The following is a 20,491-nucleotide window of genomic DNA, read 5'->3' as shown; positions in this document are numbered from 1 at the left end:
TTGGGTCATGAAACGTCTGCCTGGAAACAACCAAGCTCAGAGAGCACCAAGAACCCTTCCTTCCTTCCCTCCCTCCATGCCACAAATTCTACACCCTCCTAGCACTGATGATGTTCCCTAGTTGGGTCAGGAGACGTCTGCAAGAAAACCAGCAAGATCAGAGAGCTGCCAGATCCCTACAAACAGCTTCCTCCTAGTGACTCTTAAGTGGGAGTGTTCCCATGCGGAGACGGTGGGGCAGCCCTTAATTTCCACAGCCGCTTTGCAGCCTCCAAAAAGTGTGCAAGGGAGAGGAAGCCTTGGGCCCTTGCCCTCCACCCCTTCGGCCCAACGCAGTCCGTTGGGTTCACCCTGTGAGAACGAAGCCCCTTCGCCAACCTCCCACCCCCTTCCCCCCAAAATACAACCCCTGGTCCATCACCTCGGAGCAAGAGGGCCGTCGTAAAGAAGACCACGGGGGCCTGAGTGGCAAGTACGGTAGTCTAGTTTAATAAATAAATAACCTAACACACTGTGGACTAGGGCGGCCTGGTGCTGAGTTCAGAAGCTTGTGCTGGGTAATCCTGCAAGGGAGCCAGAGATGTCGCGGGATCGGATCCTCCCCTTCCTCCGGCGGCAGCCGTGGGAGACTTAATACCTGTTGGAGCAGAGAGGAGCAGAGAGGTTGAGAAAAGGAGCTTTTGAGTTGGCTGGGAAGGGGCAATCGCCAGGAAAATCCCACTCGGAAATGGTTTTAAAAATTAAAGGCCCATAAAAGGTAAAGGTTCCCCTCGCCCATGCGTGGCAGTCGTTCCCAACTCTAGAGGGCGGTGCTCATCTCCCTTTCAAAGCCAAAGAGCCAGCGCTGTCCGAAGACGTCTCCGTGGTCATGTGGCCGGCATGACTCAACGCCCGAAGGCACACAGAACTTTGTTCCCACCAAAGGTGGTTCCTATTTTTCTACTTGCATTTTTTTTCTATGGTTAAGTTGGCAGAAGCTGGGACAAGGAACGGGAGCTCCCTCCGTTATGCGGCACTAGGGATTTGAACAAACTGCCGACCTTTCCGATCGACAAGCTCAGCGTCTTAGCCGCTCAGCCACCGCGTCCCTTTTGAGCCACTGCGTCCCATTTAAAGGCCCATAAAAGGGACATGCGAATGGTCCTCATTTTACGACCACATTGGGGGGTGGAATTTTTCCTGCTAAGCCAGGTGATTGTTAAACGGGTCCCAACCTGATTTCACAATCTTTCCTCCCCCGCCGTTGTTAAGCAAATCACCGCAGTCGTTAAGTGAACTGTGTGGTCGTTAAGCGAATCTGGCTTTTCCCCCATTCCCCCGTTTGTCGGAAGCCGGTGGAAGGTCCCAACTGGGGGAATCACATGATCCCCGACATGGTAACGGTTGGAAATACAGGTAGTCCTCGTCCAACGACCACAAGGGAGGCCAAGTTGCTAAGGGACAAATTTGTTCAATTGAGTTTTGCCCCGTTTTACGACTTTTCTGTGACACAAATGCCTGCCGTTGTCACACGGTTGTTAAGTGAACCTGGCTTTGTGAATCCCTGACTTTGCTGGTCAGAAGGACGCAAAAAGGGGAACACTGCGACCGTCGTAAACGTGAGTCAGGGGCCAAGAGCCTGAAGATTGATCATGTGCCCCCGTGGGGGAGGCTGCAACGGTCGTTAAGTGTGAAGAACTGTCCTAAGTCGCTTTCGTCAGTGCCGTTGCAACTTCGGTCACTAAACGAACCGTTGTAAGTCGAGGACTACCCAGATACGCTGCCTTTTTCTTTAAAAAAAGTGCACACTTTGCAAAATCGAAGAAAATGACTCAGCCCATCAAATAGAGGAAAAGTTTTACCTGTAATAATTCGGCTTAAAAGGCCCGTTTTTGTTCAGCCCCAAATATTTCGCCTGCTCGTCTGACAGTTCCGTCAGGTGGGCATCGAAGGTGGGCAGGTGGAGGCTCGCCACGTACTCGTCTGTAAGAGAAGAAGGGGGGGCAAGTGAGACCTGAAATGGCGGGGGTGGGGGGAGAGGGGGAAAGCAGCTGGAGAGCCGAAACCACCCTACCTGCAAACCGGAAGGTCGGAAACGGACTTGGGCCGTTTTTCGCCCCCCGGAGGCTTCAGGGAATCTTCCTGAAGTTGGAAAACGGGCCGTTTACGCCCTCTGGGGTGGGGTGGGGGGCTGGGGAGGCTGTTTTTCACCCTCCACGGGCTCCAAGAAAGCCACGCGCGCAGTTGCAGGGCAGCGGGGGTGTGTGTGTGTGTCATGGGTGCACGCACAGGGGGCTCAGCAGGGGCATTATGGGGGTGGGCCCGCGCATGTATCCTTTTGGCCCCCGAGGCGAAAAAGGTTTGCCACCACTGCCCGATACCAGGGGTGCCCAAAGTTGGCAACTTTAAGACTTGTGGACTTCATCTCCCAGAATTCTCCAGCCAGCAGAGCTGGCTGGAGAATTCTGGGAGTTGAAGTCCACAAGTCTTAAAGTTGCTAACTTTGAAGACCTCTGCCTTATACCATTTCAAAAAGAGGCTGGACTAAAACGGGGTAGGGTCTATTTGAGCAGGGGGTCAGACTGGAAGACCTCCAAGGGTCCCTTCCAACTCTGTCGTTATTATTCTACGTTCTACCTTTCCTTGGGCCAGCAGAGGGCGGGGGGAAGGGGGGGAGTCCCGTGAACCCCCTCCCCACTTACCCATTTTCTTGGGCAGGAGGTACACGTCCTGCTTGTAGCGGCCCTCGGGGGCGTTGTACAGCTCTATCAAGGCCAGCGCCTGCAAATTAAAAAAAAAGGGAAGCATTGAGGGACCTCCCGCAAGCCCGGCGGGACCCCCAAAGCAAGGAAAGCAGAACAGGGAAAGAAGCAGAGGCCGGGACTCGCCCACGTCCAGGTTTGAAACAAAAGAAAGAACCGGATTGTAAACGCCAGAAGGCAGCCAATATCCCGGACGGCCTCTCCTCCTCCGCTGAGAACAAGTCCAGGACCTGCTGTTCCTTCTCCTCCGCCGCCCCATCTGTTCTGCTTAGCGTCGAGCAAAGAGCCTCCCCTTTGATCCACGGACACCGATTCGCAGCCAAGAATGAGTTTCACAAGGCGTGGACGGACTGCACCGAAGTTTCAACTGGGGAACTCGGAGCATCCTCAACCGGTACCCAAGACGATAAACGAATTGGCCATCATCGGGCACATAGAGATCAACGACGTCTACATACCGTTCAAAAGAGACGATCCAAAAGCCGAAAAGGAAACACAAAGGCCCAAAAGACCATCTTCTCTAGTAGCCAATACCCAGATAAAACAGAGATCTTCTTGGTTCCTTGGTTAGGCTGTTGTTTAAGGTGTGATAGTTTGTCTGAGTTGTTAAGTTTCTCAATTGGGGAGGATGAAAACTCCTTAACTGCACAACCTGGGGACAGACTGCACCACAGTTTCAACTCTGAGCATCCTAAAGCAAGCCAGGTTCAAAAACACTGATGATGCTCCCTAGTTGGGTCATGAAACGTCTGCAAGAAAACAACCAAGCTCAGAGGGCACTAAGGACCCCACGGTCCTTCCGTCGGTCCTTCCTTCCTTCCCTCCCACAAATTGTACACACTTCTAGCACTGATGATGTTCCCTAGTTGGGTCATAAGACATCTGCAAGAAGACCACCAAGCTCAGAGAGCACCAAGGACCCTTCCTCCCTCCCTCCCTTCTAACACTGATGGCGTTCCTCAGTTGGGTCGTGAAACGTCTGCAAGAAAAAACAACCAGGCTCAGAGAGCACCAAGGACCCCACAATTCTCCTCCTCCTCCTCTCTACAAACCTGCTTCCCTTCCAGCCCTGATGACGTTCCCTAGTTAGGTCGTGAAACGTCTGCAAGGAAACCTCCAAGCACGGAGAGCATCAGGGAAAGTTCAATCCTGAGCTACAAATATTCTCTTCTATCAAATAAATAACTAAACAAAGCAGCAGCCCTGGGTGAAGAGAGAAGGACATCACATCCACACACACACAAATAACCCCCGTGTCTACGCTCACCTGAGTGGTGGCTGTGATGGACAGCACGAAGGTTGGCACTGTGGAACAGCTGAGGTTCAAGAGGCGTCCCTAGAAGAGAAGGGGGAGCAGCTTTAAGCACCCAGATTGACTCCCAATGCCACCCCAGCACGTCTTGAGCCTTCCCAAGTGGGCATCAGGAAGGGGCCCTCAACCGTGGCAACTTGAAGACTTGTGGACTTCAACTCCCAGAATTCCTCAGCCAGCAAAGGAGGAAGAAGAAGAAGAAAGAGAGAGGGAGAGGGAGGGAGAGAGAGAGAAAAAAAGAAGAGGGAGGGAAGAAGAGAGAAAGAAAGAAATGGAGGAGAGGAAGGTAGGAAAGAAGAAAGAAAAAGAAAGACAGAATGAAAGAAAGAAAGAAAGAAAGAAAGAAAGAAAGAAAGAAAGAAAGAAAAGAAAGAAAGAAAGCAAGCAGGAATTTCTGAGGAATTCTGGGAGTTGAAGTCCACAAGTCTTCAAGTTGCCAAGGTTGGAGACCCCTGCTCTTCGGCATCCCAGAAGCCGTCAGGGGGCCCGCCCACCCCTCAAGCCCCACAACAAAGAGGCTCACTTACTTCAGCCAGCAAGACGATTCTCTTCCCATCCGGCCAGATGACGTGGTCAACCTGAGACCTCACCCGCTCCCAGGTGAGCTCTGGGGTACGCAAGCTGGCCTGGAAGAGAAGCAGGGGGAGGGGTCAAAGCACCCCAGGCCACATGGCGGGGATGCAGGACAATAGCAGCAGCCAAATGTTTATAGCCCGGCCCGAGGCCTCTTTCAAGGATTGCCCAATTGCTCCTCTCAATGTCATCTTCCCTGAATCTTTACGCCGCCTGGGTATGGGTCGGTGCTGGGGCTCAGGACCCCGGAGAGCACCCCGAAATTCAGGGTAGCTGGTGAAGTATTTTAAAGGAGATTTGGGTTAAGGCCAAGGTTCCAAATAGCATCCAAAAGTAAATCCGAGGCAAAAGATTCCTCAAAGTCCCAATTGATGAAGAGAGCCATGTTGGCACATCTGGGGAAACCCGAATCTGAAAGCTTCCCGGTTTTCCCCACCCAGTTGAAAGTTCAAGATCTTGCCCCCCACATCCACAAGTCCACCCCATGGTCCAATCTCCCACTGCCATGCTGGCAGTTTCACCCATCCAGTTCTGGTCAGGTGCAGAGATGCAAAGAAGAAAGGATGACCTTGGCTCTCTAGAAAGAATTCTGTTATGGCTACGTAGCATCTAACTCCGTACAATCCCCCCTCCCATTTTCCCACCATAGAAAATGCCTAGCAGAATAATAGAAAGTGTGGCAGGCCTGAGACCCAACAGAAGAGATGGCTTGCAGACCTGGCAGCCATTGTTAAGCTGTTTGGACTTCAACTCCCAGAATTTCCCAGCCAGGAAGTTGCAGAAGTTGAGAGCCATGGGCTTTAAGGAGCTTCCTGTCTGAGATAATATCCTGGGGCACACTGCAATGAACCCCATGGGGGTGGGGCTCGCTTTGGAGGGAGGGAGGGAGGAATAGTTTAGATGTACAGTACATACAGCTTCACAAGTGCTTTTACAGCCCTCTCTAAGCGTTTTGCAGAGTCAGCCTCTTGCCCCCCAACAATCTGGGTCCTCACTTGACCCACCTTGGAAGGACGGAAGGCTGAGTCAACCTTGAGCCCACTGTGGGCAGAGTTTGCCTGCAATACTGTGCTCTAACCACTGTGGCCATTAAACAGGTGAAAGGAGACAAAGAGGGAGGGAAGGAAAGAAGGGACAGAGGGAAAGAAGGAATAGGAAGGAGAAGGAAACAGGAAGGGAAGGAGGAAAGAAAGAAGGAAGGGAGGAGGGAAGGAAGATAGGAAGACAAAGAGGGAGGGAAGGAAGGAAGAAAGGGAGGGAGGGCAAGCCGGCCTGGCCTGTTAATTTTATCTCATTTTTTAAATGTTATTGTCCTATTAATTGGGTTTGTTTTTTGGATATGTATCTAATTTCTTTTTAACTTTCGTGATGTGTGCTTTTTTTAATGTTGTACGCCGCCCTGAGTCCGTTGGGAGAAGGGTGGCATATAAATCCAATAAATAAAATAAAAAAATAAAAGGACAGAACTGGGGGGAGAGGGAGGAAAGGAAGGAAGGTGACAAAGAGAGAGAGAGTGAGGGATGGAGGGAAGAAAGGAATAGGAAGTAGAAGGAAAACAGGAAGGGAGAGAGAAAGGAAGGGAAGAAGGGGGTAGGGAAGTGGGAGGGAAGGAAGGAAGACAAAGAGGGAGGGAGGGAACAAAGGGGGAAGGGAAGGGAAGGGAAGGGAAGGGAAGGAAGGAAGGAAGGAAGGAAGGAAGGAAGGAAGGGAAGGGAAGCTCCATCTTACCACGTCGATTTCTGTGTTGGAATGTCCCATGTTACAAACAATGCAGCCGTTCTTCATCCTATCCAGATGTTCTCTGGTCACGACGTTTTTGTTGCCTGTCAAACAACACGGGGAATAATCCACACAGCTGTCAATCCAGCTGCTCGGCCAACCCATCAAACGGACGTGCATCTCTTTTCCTGCTGCCTCACCCCCACCCCCCCCACCCACCCCCACCCCCCACCCCCACCCTTCAATGGCCGCTGGGCTTGTCCCTTGCAGGTCCCTGGAAGGGAGGGTCCTCAGATCGAGCCCCCTCCCCAGTTCCCCCTCCCTCCCCTCTTCTCCAGGAGTTACCTGTGCAGGTGATGACGATGTCGACTTGCCGAATCACCTCGTTCAGTTTGACGAGACGGAAACCATCCATGCTGGGAGGAGGGAGAAACAAAACCAAATCCTCAGATTTGTGGACGGCTCCGAAGAAAAGTCACCCCAAATCAATCAATCAATCTCTCTCTCTCTCTCTCTCTCTCTCTCTCTCTCTCTCTCTCTCTCTCTCTCTCTCTCTCTCTCTCTCTCTCTCTCTCTCTCTCTCTCTCTCTCACACACACACACACACACACACACACACACACACACACACCAACCAACCAACTAACCAACCAACCACCTGGGGCCAGAAACCAGCCAATTGTGGCTGTGGGTAAGGCCAAAATCGCGGTGCACCCATAACGCCATGCATAGTTTTTTAAACGGCTGCATCAGGGGAACAAGGGAGGTGGGGTCCTTAAGCGAGGCCATCTCGCTTAACGGCCATCAGTGCTTTGCGACCATACTGGTCAAGCTCCGTTGCGGTTAGTCCTCGACAGACGATGGTTCACTTAGTGGCCGTTCAGAGTTACAGGCACTGAAAAAAAAGGACCGTTGTTCGCAGGGACGAGGTTGGCAGCCTCCCAGCGATCAAAATTTAGAGGCTCTAAATTTTGCTCTAAAGTGCGACTGGTTCGTACTTATGACCACTGCTACGTCCCAAGGTCAGGGGATTGGGGTTTTTTTTGCAACCTTCTGACCAGCAAAGTCCATGGGGGAATCCAGATTCACTTAACGACCAGATCCATAACTGGCAAGGAAGGTCGTAAAAATGGGACGAAACTCGCTTAACCACTGAAATGTTGGGCTCAATTGTGGTCGTAAGTCAAGGATCACCATATCTCGAGTCTCCCCGTTTCTTCAGCACTTGGAGTGGGCTTTTCAGGCCTTCGCGGAAGACCCTTTTGGAGACCCCTGTCAACTAGTTCATCCTCCCTGCGAGCCCCCCCCCCCCTTTCCAGTCCTTACCAGGCTTGTAGGGCACAGATGGGGTCGATCTCGGTCACGTACACAATGGAGCCCATGGCCTTCAGGGCTGCGCAGCACCCTTTCCCCACCTGGAGCAGGAGAGGAGGAGGAGGAGGTCAGGAGAAGGCTGTGGAAAGAGGGGAGACCGAAGGCAAGCAGGCGCAGGACAAAATTACTAAAAAACACCGGGGAACCAGTTCGGGGGCCAGCCTGGGTGGCTACCAGTTCTGCGACCAAGGACAAAATACCACGACCGGTTCGGTTGAATGGATACGAACCGGTAGCAACCCCTTCTGGTCCAGACCAGGCCACCTTCCCTGGAGACGCTCCTGCAGCAGCTCTCCCGCGGGAAAGTCTTGGTGCCAAGACGGACGTCCCTTGCCACCCCGCGAGGAAAAACTCTCCCACCCTCCCGCTGAGCGTAGTCGGAAAGGCAAAAGGCTCCGGACTGACCTCTCCGTAGCCGCAGACGACCACCTGTTTCCCTCCAAACATCATATCGGTCGTCCTTTTAAGGCTGGGGAGGAAAAGAGAAGTCCGGCAGTTATTCCCGCGGGGATGGAGTTCAAGAAAGGCTCCGCGCCCGTCGTAAATTTCCGAATAGGTCAGGGGTGTCCAAACTTGGCAACTTTAAGACTTGTGGACTTCAATTCCCAGAATTCCCCAGCCAGCTCTGCTGGCTGGGGAATTCTGGGAGTTGAAGTCCACAAGTCTTAAAGTTGCCAAGTTTGGACACCCCTGGAATAGGTGAATCCCAGTTGCACCCAGGCCGCGCAGAGCGGAGGTGGAAAGTCTTCTGCAGAGGGTCGTGGAAAGCTCGAGCCGCACACCTGTGACAAGCTGAGATTGCAGGATAGGAACGGAGCCAAATTCCCGTTGAAAGAAAGCTTTCGAAAGAGCGCAAAAGATTTTCGGGTCGGGCGGGAAGGGCTGCCTCGAATGCACGAACAAAACGTTCTGCGTTCTCCCCCCCCCCCCCCCCGTCTCTTTACGGACTGCAGTATGAACTGAAACGGTCAGTCTGGTCGCTGCAGTGGATGTTTGCATGGTCCTGAAGGAGAAGAACCTGGTTTCTAGGGGTGAGCAAACCCCACTCTCATTTGGCACTGATGATGTTCCCTAGTTGGGTCATGAGACGTCTGCAACAACTGAGCTCAGAGCACCAAGGAGCACCCAGTCCTTTCTCTTCTTCCTTCTTTCTTTGTCCCCTTCATTCCTTTTCCTTTCTTCCTCCTCCCTTCCTCCTTCCTTCTCCATCTCCTGTTCCTCCACTCCACAGCCCCGTGTCCTTTCTAACATTGATGATGTTCCCTAGTTGGGTCACGAGACATCTGCAAGGAAACCACCAAGCCCAGAGAGCACCAAGGACCCACACAGTCCCTTTCTTCCTCCTTCACTCTGCAAATACGACTCCTTTCTATCACTGATAATGTTATCTAGTTGGGTCATGAAATGTCTGCATGGAAGCCCCCATGTTCAAAGACCACCAAGGATTCCCAGTCCTTCCTCCCTTCCTCAGCCTTCTTCCATCCCTCCTTCTCTCCGCCAACCCCACTCCCTTCTAGCACTGATGAAGTTCCCTAGTTGGGTCATGAAATGTCCATAAGGAAACCACCAAGCTCAGAGAGCACCAAGGACCCCACAGACTTCCTCCTCCTTCTCCTTCTCCTCAACCTCTGTTTCAAGCACTGATTATGTTCCCTAGCTGGGTCAAGAAACGTCTGCCAAAAAAACCCCCAACCAAGTTCAGGGAATAACAATGCCACAATGCTCCTCCTCCTCTCAATCCTCCTCCCTTCTAGCACTGATGATGTTCCTTGGTTGGGTCATGAGACGTCTGCAAGAAAACCACCAGGCTCAGAGAGCACCAAGCCCCCCCCCCCCATCCTAGAAATAATGCAAAGGTTACTTCTAGAAACAACTTGGAGCTGGTACAATGAGGGATCAGGGCCAGGAGAGGGAGAGTATTGACCTGCAGTTAGAGCAAAAGTAACAGGAAGCTTAATTTTAACTTCAAATTTTAATTTCAACTTCAACTTAATTTTAACTACAGCCTTGGTGGTGCAGTGGTTAGACTGCAGTACTGCAGGCTGCTTCTGCTGATCACCGGCTGCCAGCAGTTTGGCAGTTCGAATCTCACCAGGCTCAAAGGTTGACTCAGCCTTCCGTCCTTCCGAGGGGGGTAAAAAAAGGACCCAGATTGTTGGGGGCAAGAGGCTGACTCTGTAAACCGCTGAGAGAGGGCTGCGAACCACTGTGAAGCCGTATATAAGTCTAAGGACTATTGCTAATTGGGAAGGAAGGAAGGAAGGAAGGAAGGAAGGAAGGAAGGAAGGAAGGAAGGAAGGAAGGAAGGAAGGAAGGAAGGAAGGAAAGAAGGAAGGACGGACCCTGGTGGCACAATGGTTAGAATACAGCATTGCAGGCTAATTCTGCCAAATGCCAGCAGTTCGATCCTGACCGATTCAAGGTTGACTCAGCCTCCCGTCCTTCCGAGGTGGGTAAAACGAGGACCCAGATTGTTGGGGGTACAAGAGGCTGACTCTGTAAACCGCTTAGAGAGGGCTGTGAAGCACTGTAAAGTGGTATATAAGTCTACGTGCTGTTGCAATTGCTATTACATTTAAACTTAAACTTAAATTTAAAGCTTCCAACAGCCAGCGCCCATTGCCTCTTACAAGCCACTGGATCCAAAAATGTAAAACAATAAAAATGAACCAAACTTCAGAAATATCCTCTTCCTTTTCCCATTCTTTTAATAATCGTTCGATCGCTTGTCTTTATTTTGGTTCTTTCCACCCTGGTGTCCCTTTCTATGAATCTCCGAAAAGGGCTCTTCGTGGCTCTGGATAATCCTGGATTCTGGGGTTTTTTCTTGCGATGTCCTAATTTCTGACTGCTGATCTGCGAAACGCCCCCCCAGCCCCCCCAATGGCTTTGCACAAGAATGCGCTTCCTCTCCGAGTGAAGCTGCTTCTGCTTGGCCCCCCTGTGACTGTGCCCTCCATTCCCATCTATTTTTAGCAGAGGCGGAAAGCAGGTTAACAATGCAGGGAGGGAGCGATTTCCCATTTCAGTCACGGTCCCCAAGGGACGCAGCGTGGATGTTGCTCCAGTTTCTAGTCCTCAGCTTTCTGAGGGCCACGCCCAATTCCTTTCGTTTATTTATGACCTCGGTTTCTGAGGTCACTCAATCAGAATAGAGCCGGAAGGGACCTTGGAGGTCTTCTAGTCCAGCCCCCTGCTCAAGCAGGAGACCTTACACCATTTCAGACAAATCGCTTTCCAGCCTCTTCTTAAAAACCTCCGTGATGGAGTACCCTCAACTTCTGGTGGCAAGGAGTTCCATCCATCCATCCATCCATCCATCCATCCATATCTATCTATCTATCGTCTATCTATCTATCTATCTATCTATCTATCTATCTATCTATCTATCTATCTATCTATCTATCTATCATCTATCTATCATCTATCTATCTATCTATCTATCTATCTATCTATCTATCTATCTATCATCTATCTATCATCTACCTACCTACCTACCTACCATCTCTATCATCTATCTATCTATCTATCTATCTATCTATCTATCTATCTATCTATCTATCATCTATCTATCTATCATCTATCATCTATCTATCTATCTATCTATCTATCTATCTATCTATCTATCTATCTATCTATCTATCTATCTATCTATCTAATAATATAGAATAACAGAGTTAGAAGGGACCTTGGAGGTCTTCTAGTCCACCCCCTGCCTAGGCAGGAAACCTTACACCACTTCAGACAAATGGCTATCCAACATCTTCTTAAAGACTTCCAGTGTTGGGGCATTCACAACTTCTGGAGGCAACTTCTGTTCCACTGGTTAATTGTTCTCACTGTCAGGAAGTTTCTCCTCACTTCTAAGTTGCTTCTCTCCTTGATTAGTTTCCACCCATTGCTTCTTGTTCTGCCCTCAGGTGCCTTGGAGAGTAGTTTGACTCCCTCTTCTTTGTGGCTATCAACCCATCCATCATATGTATCTTATCTGTCTCATAGAATCATAGAGACCTATGGCTGGAAGGGACCTTGGAGGTCTTCTAGTCCTACCCCCTGCTCAAGCAAGAGACCCTCTGCCATTTCAGACAGGTGGCTGTCCAGTCTCTTCTTAAAACCTCCAGTGATGGAGCACTTGCAACTTCTGGAGGCAAGTTGTTCCACTGGCTAATTGTCCTTGCTGTCAGGAAATAAGTGTTACTAATCTAATTGCAGTGATTTCCTTAACAACGGTGGCAAGAAAGTTCCTAAAATGGGAGCAAAGCTCATTTAACAACTGTCTTGCTCCGCAACGCAAATTTCAGCCTCCCTCGTGGCCGTAAGGCGAGGACCACCTGCAGAAGAACATGGGGGGAAGACTTCAACAGCAAGGGACATACCCATCCAGAATAGATTCCCGGCAGCAGTACAAGTTGTCGAACTTCTGTTTGGTGACTGAATCGTTGACATTCATTGCGGGAACACACAACTTGCCGGCCTTTGAGAGCTGGTACAACCTGGCAAGAAGTTGGAAAAAAACACACAATCAGGAGTTCCCCACAATCCCCTTTGCTGTTTTTGAGGCTTTTAGTGCTTTGACCAAGGCTTCCCGAGAGCCTGACGCCAACTCCTGGTCCCGATAAAACCCCCTTTTCTTAATTTGCTGTGAATTCTGCTCCTTCACCTCCAGCAAAGCCTTTCAAGGGAGGATTTACGGTCACAGACCTTCTCTGGCTTGGAGAGCTGCCAGGCCGATCTCTGAAGAACTTGGCAAGGAGTCTCGGAGAGTCCCGAACCAATTAAGCGAACTAATTGTCTCCTGCAAACTCCACTCCCCTTTCGCTCCTCTTTTATTTCCCCTGGGAGGGGCCATTCATCGTCCACCTGTGGCCTTACTCCCATGTTGACCCCTGTTCTTTAGCTCTTCCCTTCGTCTGGCAACTCTGCGCATGCGCACACTGGGAACAGGCCCCAGCTGTTCTTCTGCCTCACTGATGTCCGACTCTGAAGGTAGTTGGTAACTGGCATATGGCCCTGGTCCCCTCTCTGCCTCCGACACAGAGCCCTCATCCGAGCCTTCCCCAGACTCCAGGACTGGCCCATCTTCCTCCCCAACCTCCTCACTGTCCCAATCTGCTGCCAGCTTCGCTGGCCGGCCACAACGTTTAGGACAATTGGCCCAGGTGAGTCTCCCATGAATGCTACGAAGGGTCAAGCTGTACCTTGATTCTCAACAAAGTGAATGGATTCAATAACGGAGAATGGAATGGATTTAATCGTTTTATTATCCATTAGGTCAGGGGGTCTCCAAACCTGGATGAAAAACAGGCCCGTTTTCACAAAAATGGGCCGTTTTGGGGAGGTCTGCAAAGTGCAAAAACTTTTTTTTTTTAATTTGCCTCTTCAAAATCTTGGTGCATCTTATGCTCCGAAAAATATGGTTTATTACCTGTGAACCCCAGTGACGCTCTCTTCGACGATGCCTTTGATTTTCTTGAACATGTTTGGGTACTTCTTATAAATCCAGTGTGTGAGGTCTCCACCGTCGTCCAGGATCTGCAAGACAAAAATGAACCACGGGTAAATGTGACTATGTGGCTAGGACGACAACTTTGAAATTATTATTATTATTATTACGGGCGGCTGCACGTTTAGACTGGATTTGGCATTTCTGCCCAACTGTTTATTTTTTTTGTGATTTAAACTTTTTTATTTATTTAGCGAAGTATAAATTACAAAGGAAAAAACAAAAACCATGGAAAAGTTAAGAGGAGCAGGAGGGAGAAAGGGGGGAACAGTGTAACACGGGGGTGTCCAAACCTGGGAACTTTAAGACTTGTGGACTTCAACTTCCAGAATTCCCCAGCCAGCAGAGCTTGTGGACTTCAAGTCTTAAAGTTGCCAAGTTTGGACACTCCTGGTGTAACGGGAGAAAAATAATATAATGCCCCGACTTCCGACTCTCTTTAGCACAGCAGAAGGTAACAACACTGCAAACACAACCTTTTTGCTTTTACTCAAGAGTACGTACAAGCCATTTCTATAACGATAAACCTGTCTGGTTTACAAAAAGAGAATCCAAGTTCCATTTTTTTTTTCTTTTCCATTGCAAATGCAAAACTGGGAAATTTCAAAATAGAGACAAAATTAAATATAATCTCTTCTTTGGCTAAAAGAATCAGTTTAACCATCTCTGCTTCTCTTTGCTGTGGGGGATAACATGTCATTCATTCTCTTACGTTCGAATCTAGTCCGTAATATTTTTACAAACTTTGGAATATTATTCAGCATTACTTAAAAAACTGGCAGACCTAAGTATACACACATACTCATTTTATACATCCAAAACTAACTGAAAGCTTTCTATCAGTAAATATATCATTTAAAAAAAAACCATTCTAATTAATTAAAACACTATATTTAAGTCACTCCCTCCACCTTATCTTCATAGAATAGAGTCTATTTTTCTCTCTCTTGAAAAGGGTGATTTAAAGCAGCGTCTTTCAACCTTGGCAACGTTAAATTTGAAGCAATGCTGGGAGTTGACGTCTACCCATCTTAAAAGTTCCCACGGTTATTGCTCTGAATCAGGACTCCCGAAGTGTGGCCACTTTAAGACTTGTGGACTTCAACTCCCAGAATTCTTCAGCCATCCTTGTTGCCTGGGGGATTCTGGGTGTTGAAGTCTACCTATCTTAAAAGTTCCCAAGGTTGACAGACACTGCTCTGATCTGGGCCTCTCCAAACGTAGCAGCTTTGTGGACTTCAGCTCCCAGAATTCCTTAGCCATCCATGTTGCCTGGGGGAATTCTGGGAGTTGAGGTCCTTCCCGTCTTAAAAGTTCCCACGGTTACTCCTCTGAATCCGGACTCCCTAAATGTGGTAACTTTTAAGACTTGTGGACTTCAGCTCCCAGAATTCCTCAGTCATCCATGCTGGCTGGGGGATTATGGGAGTTGAAGTCCACAAGTCTTGAAGTTCCCAAGGCTGAGAGACAAACTGTTTTAGAGGAATTTGGGATGGGATGGGAGCATCTGTAAAGCTCAGTTTAGGGAAACAGCCTCCCCCTCCCCCCCCGCCCGGTTCCTACGCTCAGATCACGCCGTCAAGGCTCCAGCTCATTAATCTCCAGTTAATTAAGAACGTTGTATAATCCACTTCTCCTTCTTGAAGTGCCCTAATAAGTTAAGAGTGGCATTTTCTGGCAAGCTTCTCCTGATCCTTTCTGGGAATTAGGGGAACGTGGAACGCAGGCGAAATTGGCCCGTTCCTGGGGGAGGCAGAAGGGGGAGGGGTGTCCTTGGGACAGAGCAAGAAACCAACGTGATTCTGGATCCTCCATCTTGATGTTTGTCTACGGATGGCAGGCTCTGGTGTCTGAACAAAGCGCTAAACCTGGTTCGGTGGCATCCTTGGTGCTGTCTGGGCTAGGTGGGTTTTCCTGCAGGCGTTTCATGAGCCAAGTAGGGAACAGCATCAGTGCCAAGGAGTGTGGCGTTTGAGGATGTGGCTCCTGAAAGGTCTGCAGGGAAACAGCCAAGCTCAGGGAGCACCAAGGACCCCGCAGCCCTCCTCTTCTTCCTCCTCCACTCTGCAAACCCCACTCCCTTCTACCACTGATGACGTTGCCTAGCTGGGTCATGAAACGTCTGCCAGAAAAGCACCAGGCTCAGAGAGCACCCAGGACCCCACATTGAACCCTGAGTAAAAATATTTTCTTCTCTGGAAACTTACCGCATTTTTTGGACTGTAAGATGCTCCGGAAGCACCTAGCTTTTGGGGAGGAAAACAAGAAAAAAAAAATCTGCCTCCCATCAATTTGCCTCCTTGCAGCAAACAGCCTGGTCAGTTTCAGCACAGCCTGATTTAGCATGAGCAGCTGATTGGCGGTTGGATCTGCCTCTTGGAATACCGCCTATCAGCCGTTCCAGGCTGTGGGAATCGCCGCCACCCATCACCGCTGCTGCCTATCGCCGCCTCAATGTGCCCCACATTTTCGGCCTCCGTGCATCCCGTTTTTGGCCCGTTTCAAGTGGAGGGCATCGCTGCGTATCCCCACCATCTGGAATGGGCCGAAAACAGGCTGCGCAGAGGCTGAAAATGGGGCATGCAGAGGTGACAATAGGCAGCAGCGGTGATGGGTGGCGGCGATTCCCACAGCCTGGAACGGCTGATAGGCGGTATTCCAAGAGGCAGATCCAAACACCAATCAGCTGCTCGTGCTAAATCAGGCTGTGCTGAAACTGACCAGGCTGTTTGCTGCAAGGAGGCAAATTGCTGGGAGGAGGGACAGGAGGAGGCAAAGGAAGGGGGGAGGAGGAGAAAGGGGCAGAGGGTGAGGGGAGGGAAGGGGGGGAGAAATAGGGAGAGGTGGGGGAGGAAGGAGGGAGAAGAGGAAGGGGAGGTGGAGGAAAGTGAAGGAAGGAGGAGGGGAAAGAAGAGGAGAGGAGGAGGATGGTGAGGGGGAGCAGGAGGGAGGGAGGAGGGAGGGGAGAGAGAGGAAGGGGAAGGAAGGAGATGAGGAGGAGGGGAAAGAAGAGGGAGGGGAGGAGGATGGAGAGGGGGAGCCGGAGGGAGGGAAGGAGGCTCCTTTGGATACTGCCTCAGATACTGCCGGAGGGTGGGGGCTGGTGGGTGGGTGGGGTCTTCGGCAACATTTGCTCTATAAGGCAAACAGATATTTCCACCCAATTTTGGGGGAGAGGGGGGGAGTGCGTCTTATAGTCCCCAAAATACGGTAAGTTGTGTTGCCCCATTGTGTCCTGTCCATCTTCTTCCCCATCAACGATGAGGAAGCCCACTCCTCTAATTCTGAACCTGCCATTTCTACCGGAAGAAGCATTAAGGTCTCATTGTATTTGTACCCAGTAGAAGTCAACCTTTTGGCCCAGGACCATGGGAACATTGCGTTCCGGTCCACTGCCCTGTCCAAAAACTCTCATTAACTTTTTCCACCCCCCTCCCACCCGCTTCCCAAACTGGTCCCCACCTACTTAATAATCCGAACATCCCCCAGGGGGGGGGGGGCACCCAGAGGTCACCTCTAGCCCTGCACGGTAATTACATGTGATTTTCTCCAAATAATATCTGCACAATAAGTAATAAGCCCATTAACAACATCATTATTCTTAACAAGCATGCACTGTGACCCGAGAACTGGGGGAATATATGAGCTGGGAAGGTCAGTGAGGTCATCCAGTCCAACCCTGTGCTGAGAACAGAATTTATTTCAGTGTCTCTGGCAAATCGGCTCCAGGGAAGGAGAGTCGGTCCCTCTTCGAGATCGGCTGCTGGGTGCTTCGGTCCCCTTTTGCAACCTTCTGACCAGCAAAGTGAGTGGGGAAGCCGGATTCACTTAACGACTAGGTGACTAACTTAACAATTGCAGTGATTCTCTTAACAACCAGGGCAAGAAAGGTCGTACAGTGGGGCAAAACTCACGTAACGAATATCTCACTTAGCAACAGAAATTCTGGGCTCCGTTGCGGTCGTACGTTGAGGACGGTCTGTGCTCTTTGCTCCTCCTGTTTCCCCCCAAAACAACAACCCTGTTGATCCCGATACCTGCGGGATCGCATCCTCCCACACACATCCCTGCGGCCAATTCGCTCTCACAGGGAGGGGCTTCTCCTGGTGCCGTCCACTAGGCAATGCCAACGGGCGACACCAAGGAGTAGGGCCTTCTCTGTGATGGGCCCAACCCTCTGGAATGACCTCCCCCCCAACATTAGAACCACCACTGACTTCCGCTCCTTCCGGCAGAAACTGAAGACACACCTGTTCCGACTGGCTGGTCTGGCATAATTTTTAACGTCTACCTCCTGGCATATATATTTCCTACTGGTTTTTTAGGGACTTAATTTTATAGGACACTGGGGTTTTAAATTTTGTATATTTTAAATTATTTATTTAGCAATTACAGTTCTGTCTATTTTTATCCTCCTCTTATTTATGTATTTATCCATTTAATAATTTTAATTGTTTAAATTTTATTTATGATGTTTTTGATATGGACTGTACACCGCCCCGAGTCCCTTTTGGGAGAGGAGGCGGTCTAGAAGCACTAATTAAATAAATAAAAATAAATAAATAAACCCTGTGAGGTGGGCTGGGTGTTATGTTACAGCCTCTGACACTCCTCTCTGTTTTCTTCTAAAGAGCATTTGCAAAACTGGTGATTGGCCCAAAGTCACCCAGTCGGCTTCCCTGCCTTAAGACAATACTAGAACTCACCGTCTCCTAGTGATTGGCCCAAAGTCACCCAATTGGCTTCCCTGCCTAAGGCGGGACTAGAACTCACCGTATCTCCTGGTGATTGGCCCAACGGCCCCCAGCTGGCCTTCAGGCCTAAGGTGAGACTAGAATTCACCCTCTCCCACTTTCTAACTCTGGTACCTTAACTACACCACCAAACTGGCCCTCCGATGTGGACCCTTTTGGGGGATGACAAAATAAGTTGCCCCCCAAATGCCCTCCCAAATCAGTTTGATCTTTCCTGCCTGGGGAGGGTTTTTAAGAGGTAAAATGCACCCCTTTTTTTTCTTTTTTTCTCTCTCTCTCTCTTTCCTTTCTTCCTTCCTCCGTCCTCCCTCTCTGCCCTTCTTTCTCTTTCTTTCTTTCCTTCCTTCCTCCATCTCTGCCTCTTTCTTTTTCTTTCTTTCTTTTCTTTCTTCCCTCCTCCCTCTCTGCCCTTCTTTCTCTTTCTTTCTTTCCTTCCCTCCTTCCTTCCTCCGTCCTCCCTCTCTGCCACCTTTCTTTCTTTCTCTTTCCTTCCTTCCTCCTCTCTTCCTGCCCTTCTTTTTCTTTCTTTCTTTCTTTCTTTCTTTCTTTCTTTCTTTCTTTCTTTCTTTCTTTCTTTCCTTCCTTCCTTCCTTCCTCCGTCCTCCCTCTCCTTTCTTTCTTTCTCTTTCCTTCCTTCCTCCTCTCTTCCTGCCCTTCTTTTTCTTTCTTTCTTTCTTTCTTTCTTTCTTTCTTTCTTTCCTTCCTTCCTTCCTCCGTCCTCCCTCTCTGCCACCTTTCTTTCTTTCTCTTTCCTTCCTTCCTCCTCTCTCTCTGCCCTTCTTTCTCTTTCTTTCTTTCTTTCTTTCTTTCTTTCCTACCTTCCTTCCTTCCTTCCTTCCTTCCTTCCTCTGTCCTCCCTCTCTGCCACCTTTCTTTCTTTCTCTTTCTCTTTCCTTCCTTCCTTCCTCCCTCCCTCCCTCCATTTTTCTTTCTTTCTTTCTTGTCCAACCGAACTGGCTTTCCCGTTCCCCTCTGCTGCCAGTCGCCCTAGCAGACTTTGGCTCCCGGCTCTCACCATGTTGGGCTGCCAGCCTTCGACGTTGACACATCGGTCGATGCACCACCAGAAATCGTCCTCCGATTCCCCTTTCCAGGCGAAGACCGGAAACCCTGGAGGAGAAACATGGGGGCCCGGAGGGGGGGGGGAGGGCTCCTTTTAACGGGCAGGAGAAAAACAGCCATCGCCCCAAAAGGCTTTCACGACAGACAGCCCCCCCTCCCCCGTTCTGCTCACGGCTGAACCCCTCCCGTCCCAGCACCCTCAAGGCTCGTTTTAGGGGGAACACACACAAACACACAACCCTCAAGGAAGACACATCCTCCTCACTTACCATTCTCAGCCAGGGCAGCTGCCACTTCGTTGAGGGTGGAGTAGATGTTGCAAGCGGCCCACCGGCATTGAGCCCCTAGGGCGCCGAGGGTCTCCATCAGGACCTGCAGGGAAGGAGAATCGTGAGCAGGGGGGGCTAGGGAATTGCCCCGGCTACTCAAACACCCACCCCACCCCGCAACTCCAATTCAACCAACTCCCCTGCTGGATTCCACTAACCGCTACTTGCAAAGGTTATGATAATAACATTGATCAATCCTTTTTATCTTCCTGTCGAGCAGGGCTCACATGCGCAGGCAGTCCTCGACTTAAAACCATTTGCTTCACGACCGTTCAAAAAAAGTGAAAAAAAGGACATCGACTGTCTGTCTCGTTTTTTACACTTGCGACCCTTGGACCAGCGGCCCATCTTGTGACGGTCGGGTGTCAACTCACAACGCATGGCTGGCCTGCTCTCGAGTTGCCATAGGCCAGATGGATGGGGAACTACAAGCAGAAGCACCTTCCAGGCATATCTTTCTCAAGGCTGTCTCCCAGGTTACCTTTAGCAGCCGGAGGGGCGTATCTCTATAGCCCTCAAAAGTGCTCCAGTTGACAGTTCCGGTTCCGGCGGCAGCGGCGACGGGCAGCTCTTTGCCCGCTCCGGCTCTCCGGTGGGCTTCCCCACTCCTTGGGGGGCACAGGACACCCCTCAGAGGGGTCCTGCCGGAGGGGCGGCATCGCGGGGAGCTCCTGCATCGGCGGCGGCCGGCGGGAGGTCTCTCGCGCGCCCAAGGCACCGGGGAGCTAGATCGGAGGGCGCCTCGCGTTTCTGCGCTTCGCGCCTCGCTAAAGCCGTCGGGAGAATGAAGCAAGTGAAGGAAGCAGCTGCGGTGCGGTGAGGCTGCTTCTCTCTTCATGCCCTATTTTGCACAAAGAACTAGTTAGCTTTCTTTAAATAACTTTCGGAGTATTCTGGAGGCGCGGCTGGAGGGAGGGGGGTTTCCCCCCCCCTTGGATAAGCGGCGAGGAATAATCTTGCTCTCAGCCCCCGGGGAAGGAGGAGGGGGGAGAGCCAACGAATGAAGCCTCACCCAGGTTGGATGATTTTCTTTGCAATTTAATTTCACTATTTACTGAGATTTGAGGACCTTTGGAACTTTTTAAAACTTTGATATGCCTCTGTGCCCAAAACTGGCAGGGCAA

General features: G+C 50.4%; 1 protein-coding gene across 2 annotated transcripts in view; it reads right to left on the bottom strand.

The window, feature by feature from the left end:
* Positions 1–466: 466 nt before the first annotated feature.
* The window catches only part of AHCYL2 (adenosylhomocysteinase like 2), a gene marked incomplete at its 3' end in the record, with an annotated part of 71,675 nt that continues 51,650 nt past the window's right edge, over positions 467–20,491 (bottom strand). The window contains exons 5-17 of one of the 2 annotated variants that reach the window (XM_081958465.1): positions 19,308–19,410; positions 18,992–19,086; positions 13,145–13,251; positions 12,096–12,212; positions 8,125–8,188; positions 7,672–7,760; positions 6,691–6,761; positions 6,355–6,449; positions 4,581–4,679; positions 4,009–4,077; positions 2,682–2,760; positions 1,842–1,962; positions 467–637 (exon numbers count right to left, since the gene is read on the bottom strand). In XM_081958465.1, coding sequence (XP_081814591.1) covers positions 631–637; positions 1,842–1,962; positions 2,682–2,760; positions 4,009–4,077; positions 4,581–4,679; positions 6,355–6,449; positions 6,691–6,761; positions 7,672–7,760; positions 8,125–8,188; positions 12,096–12,212; positions 13,145–13,251; positions 18,992–19,086; positions 19,308–19,410 — 1,116 coding nt within the window. Of the gene's footprint in view, positions 638–1,837; positions 1,963–2,681; positions 2,761–4,008; positions 4,078–4,580; positions 4,680–6,354; positions 6,450–6,690; positions 6,762–7,671; positions 7,761–8,124; positions 8,189–12,095; positions 12,213–13,144; positions 13,252–18,991; positions 19,087–19,307; positions 19,411–20,491 lie in introns of those variants that run through there. The other variant, XM_081958466.1, reaches the window with a different exon arrangement.

This window comes from Natrix helvetica (genome assembly GCF_964273705.1).
Source record: "Natrix helvetica genome assembly, chromosome: 6".
NCBI lineage: Eukaryota > Metazoa > Chordata > Lepidosauria > Squamata > Natricidae > Natrix > Natrix helvetica.
The sequence above is the reverse complement of the archived record's forward strand: the minus strand, read 5'-3'. Positions and strand labels throughout refer to the sequence as shown.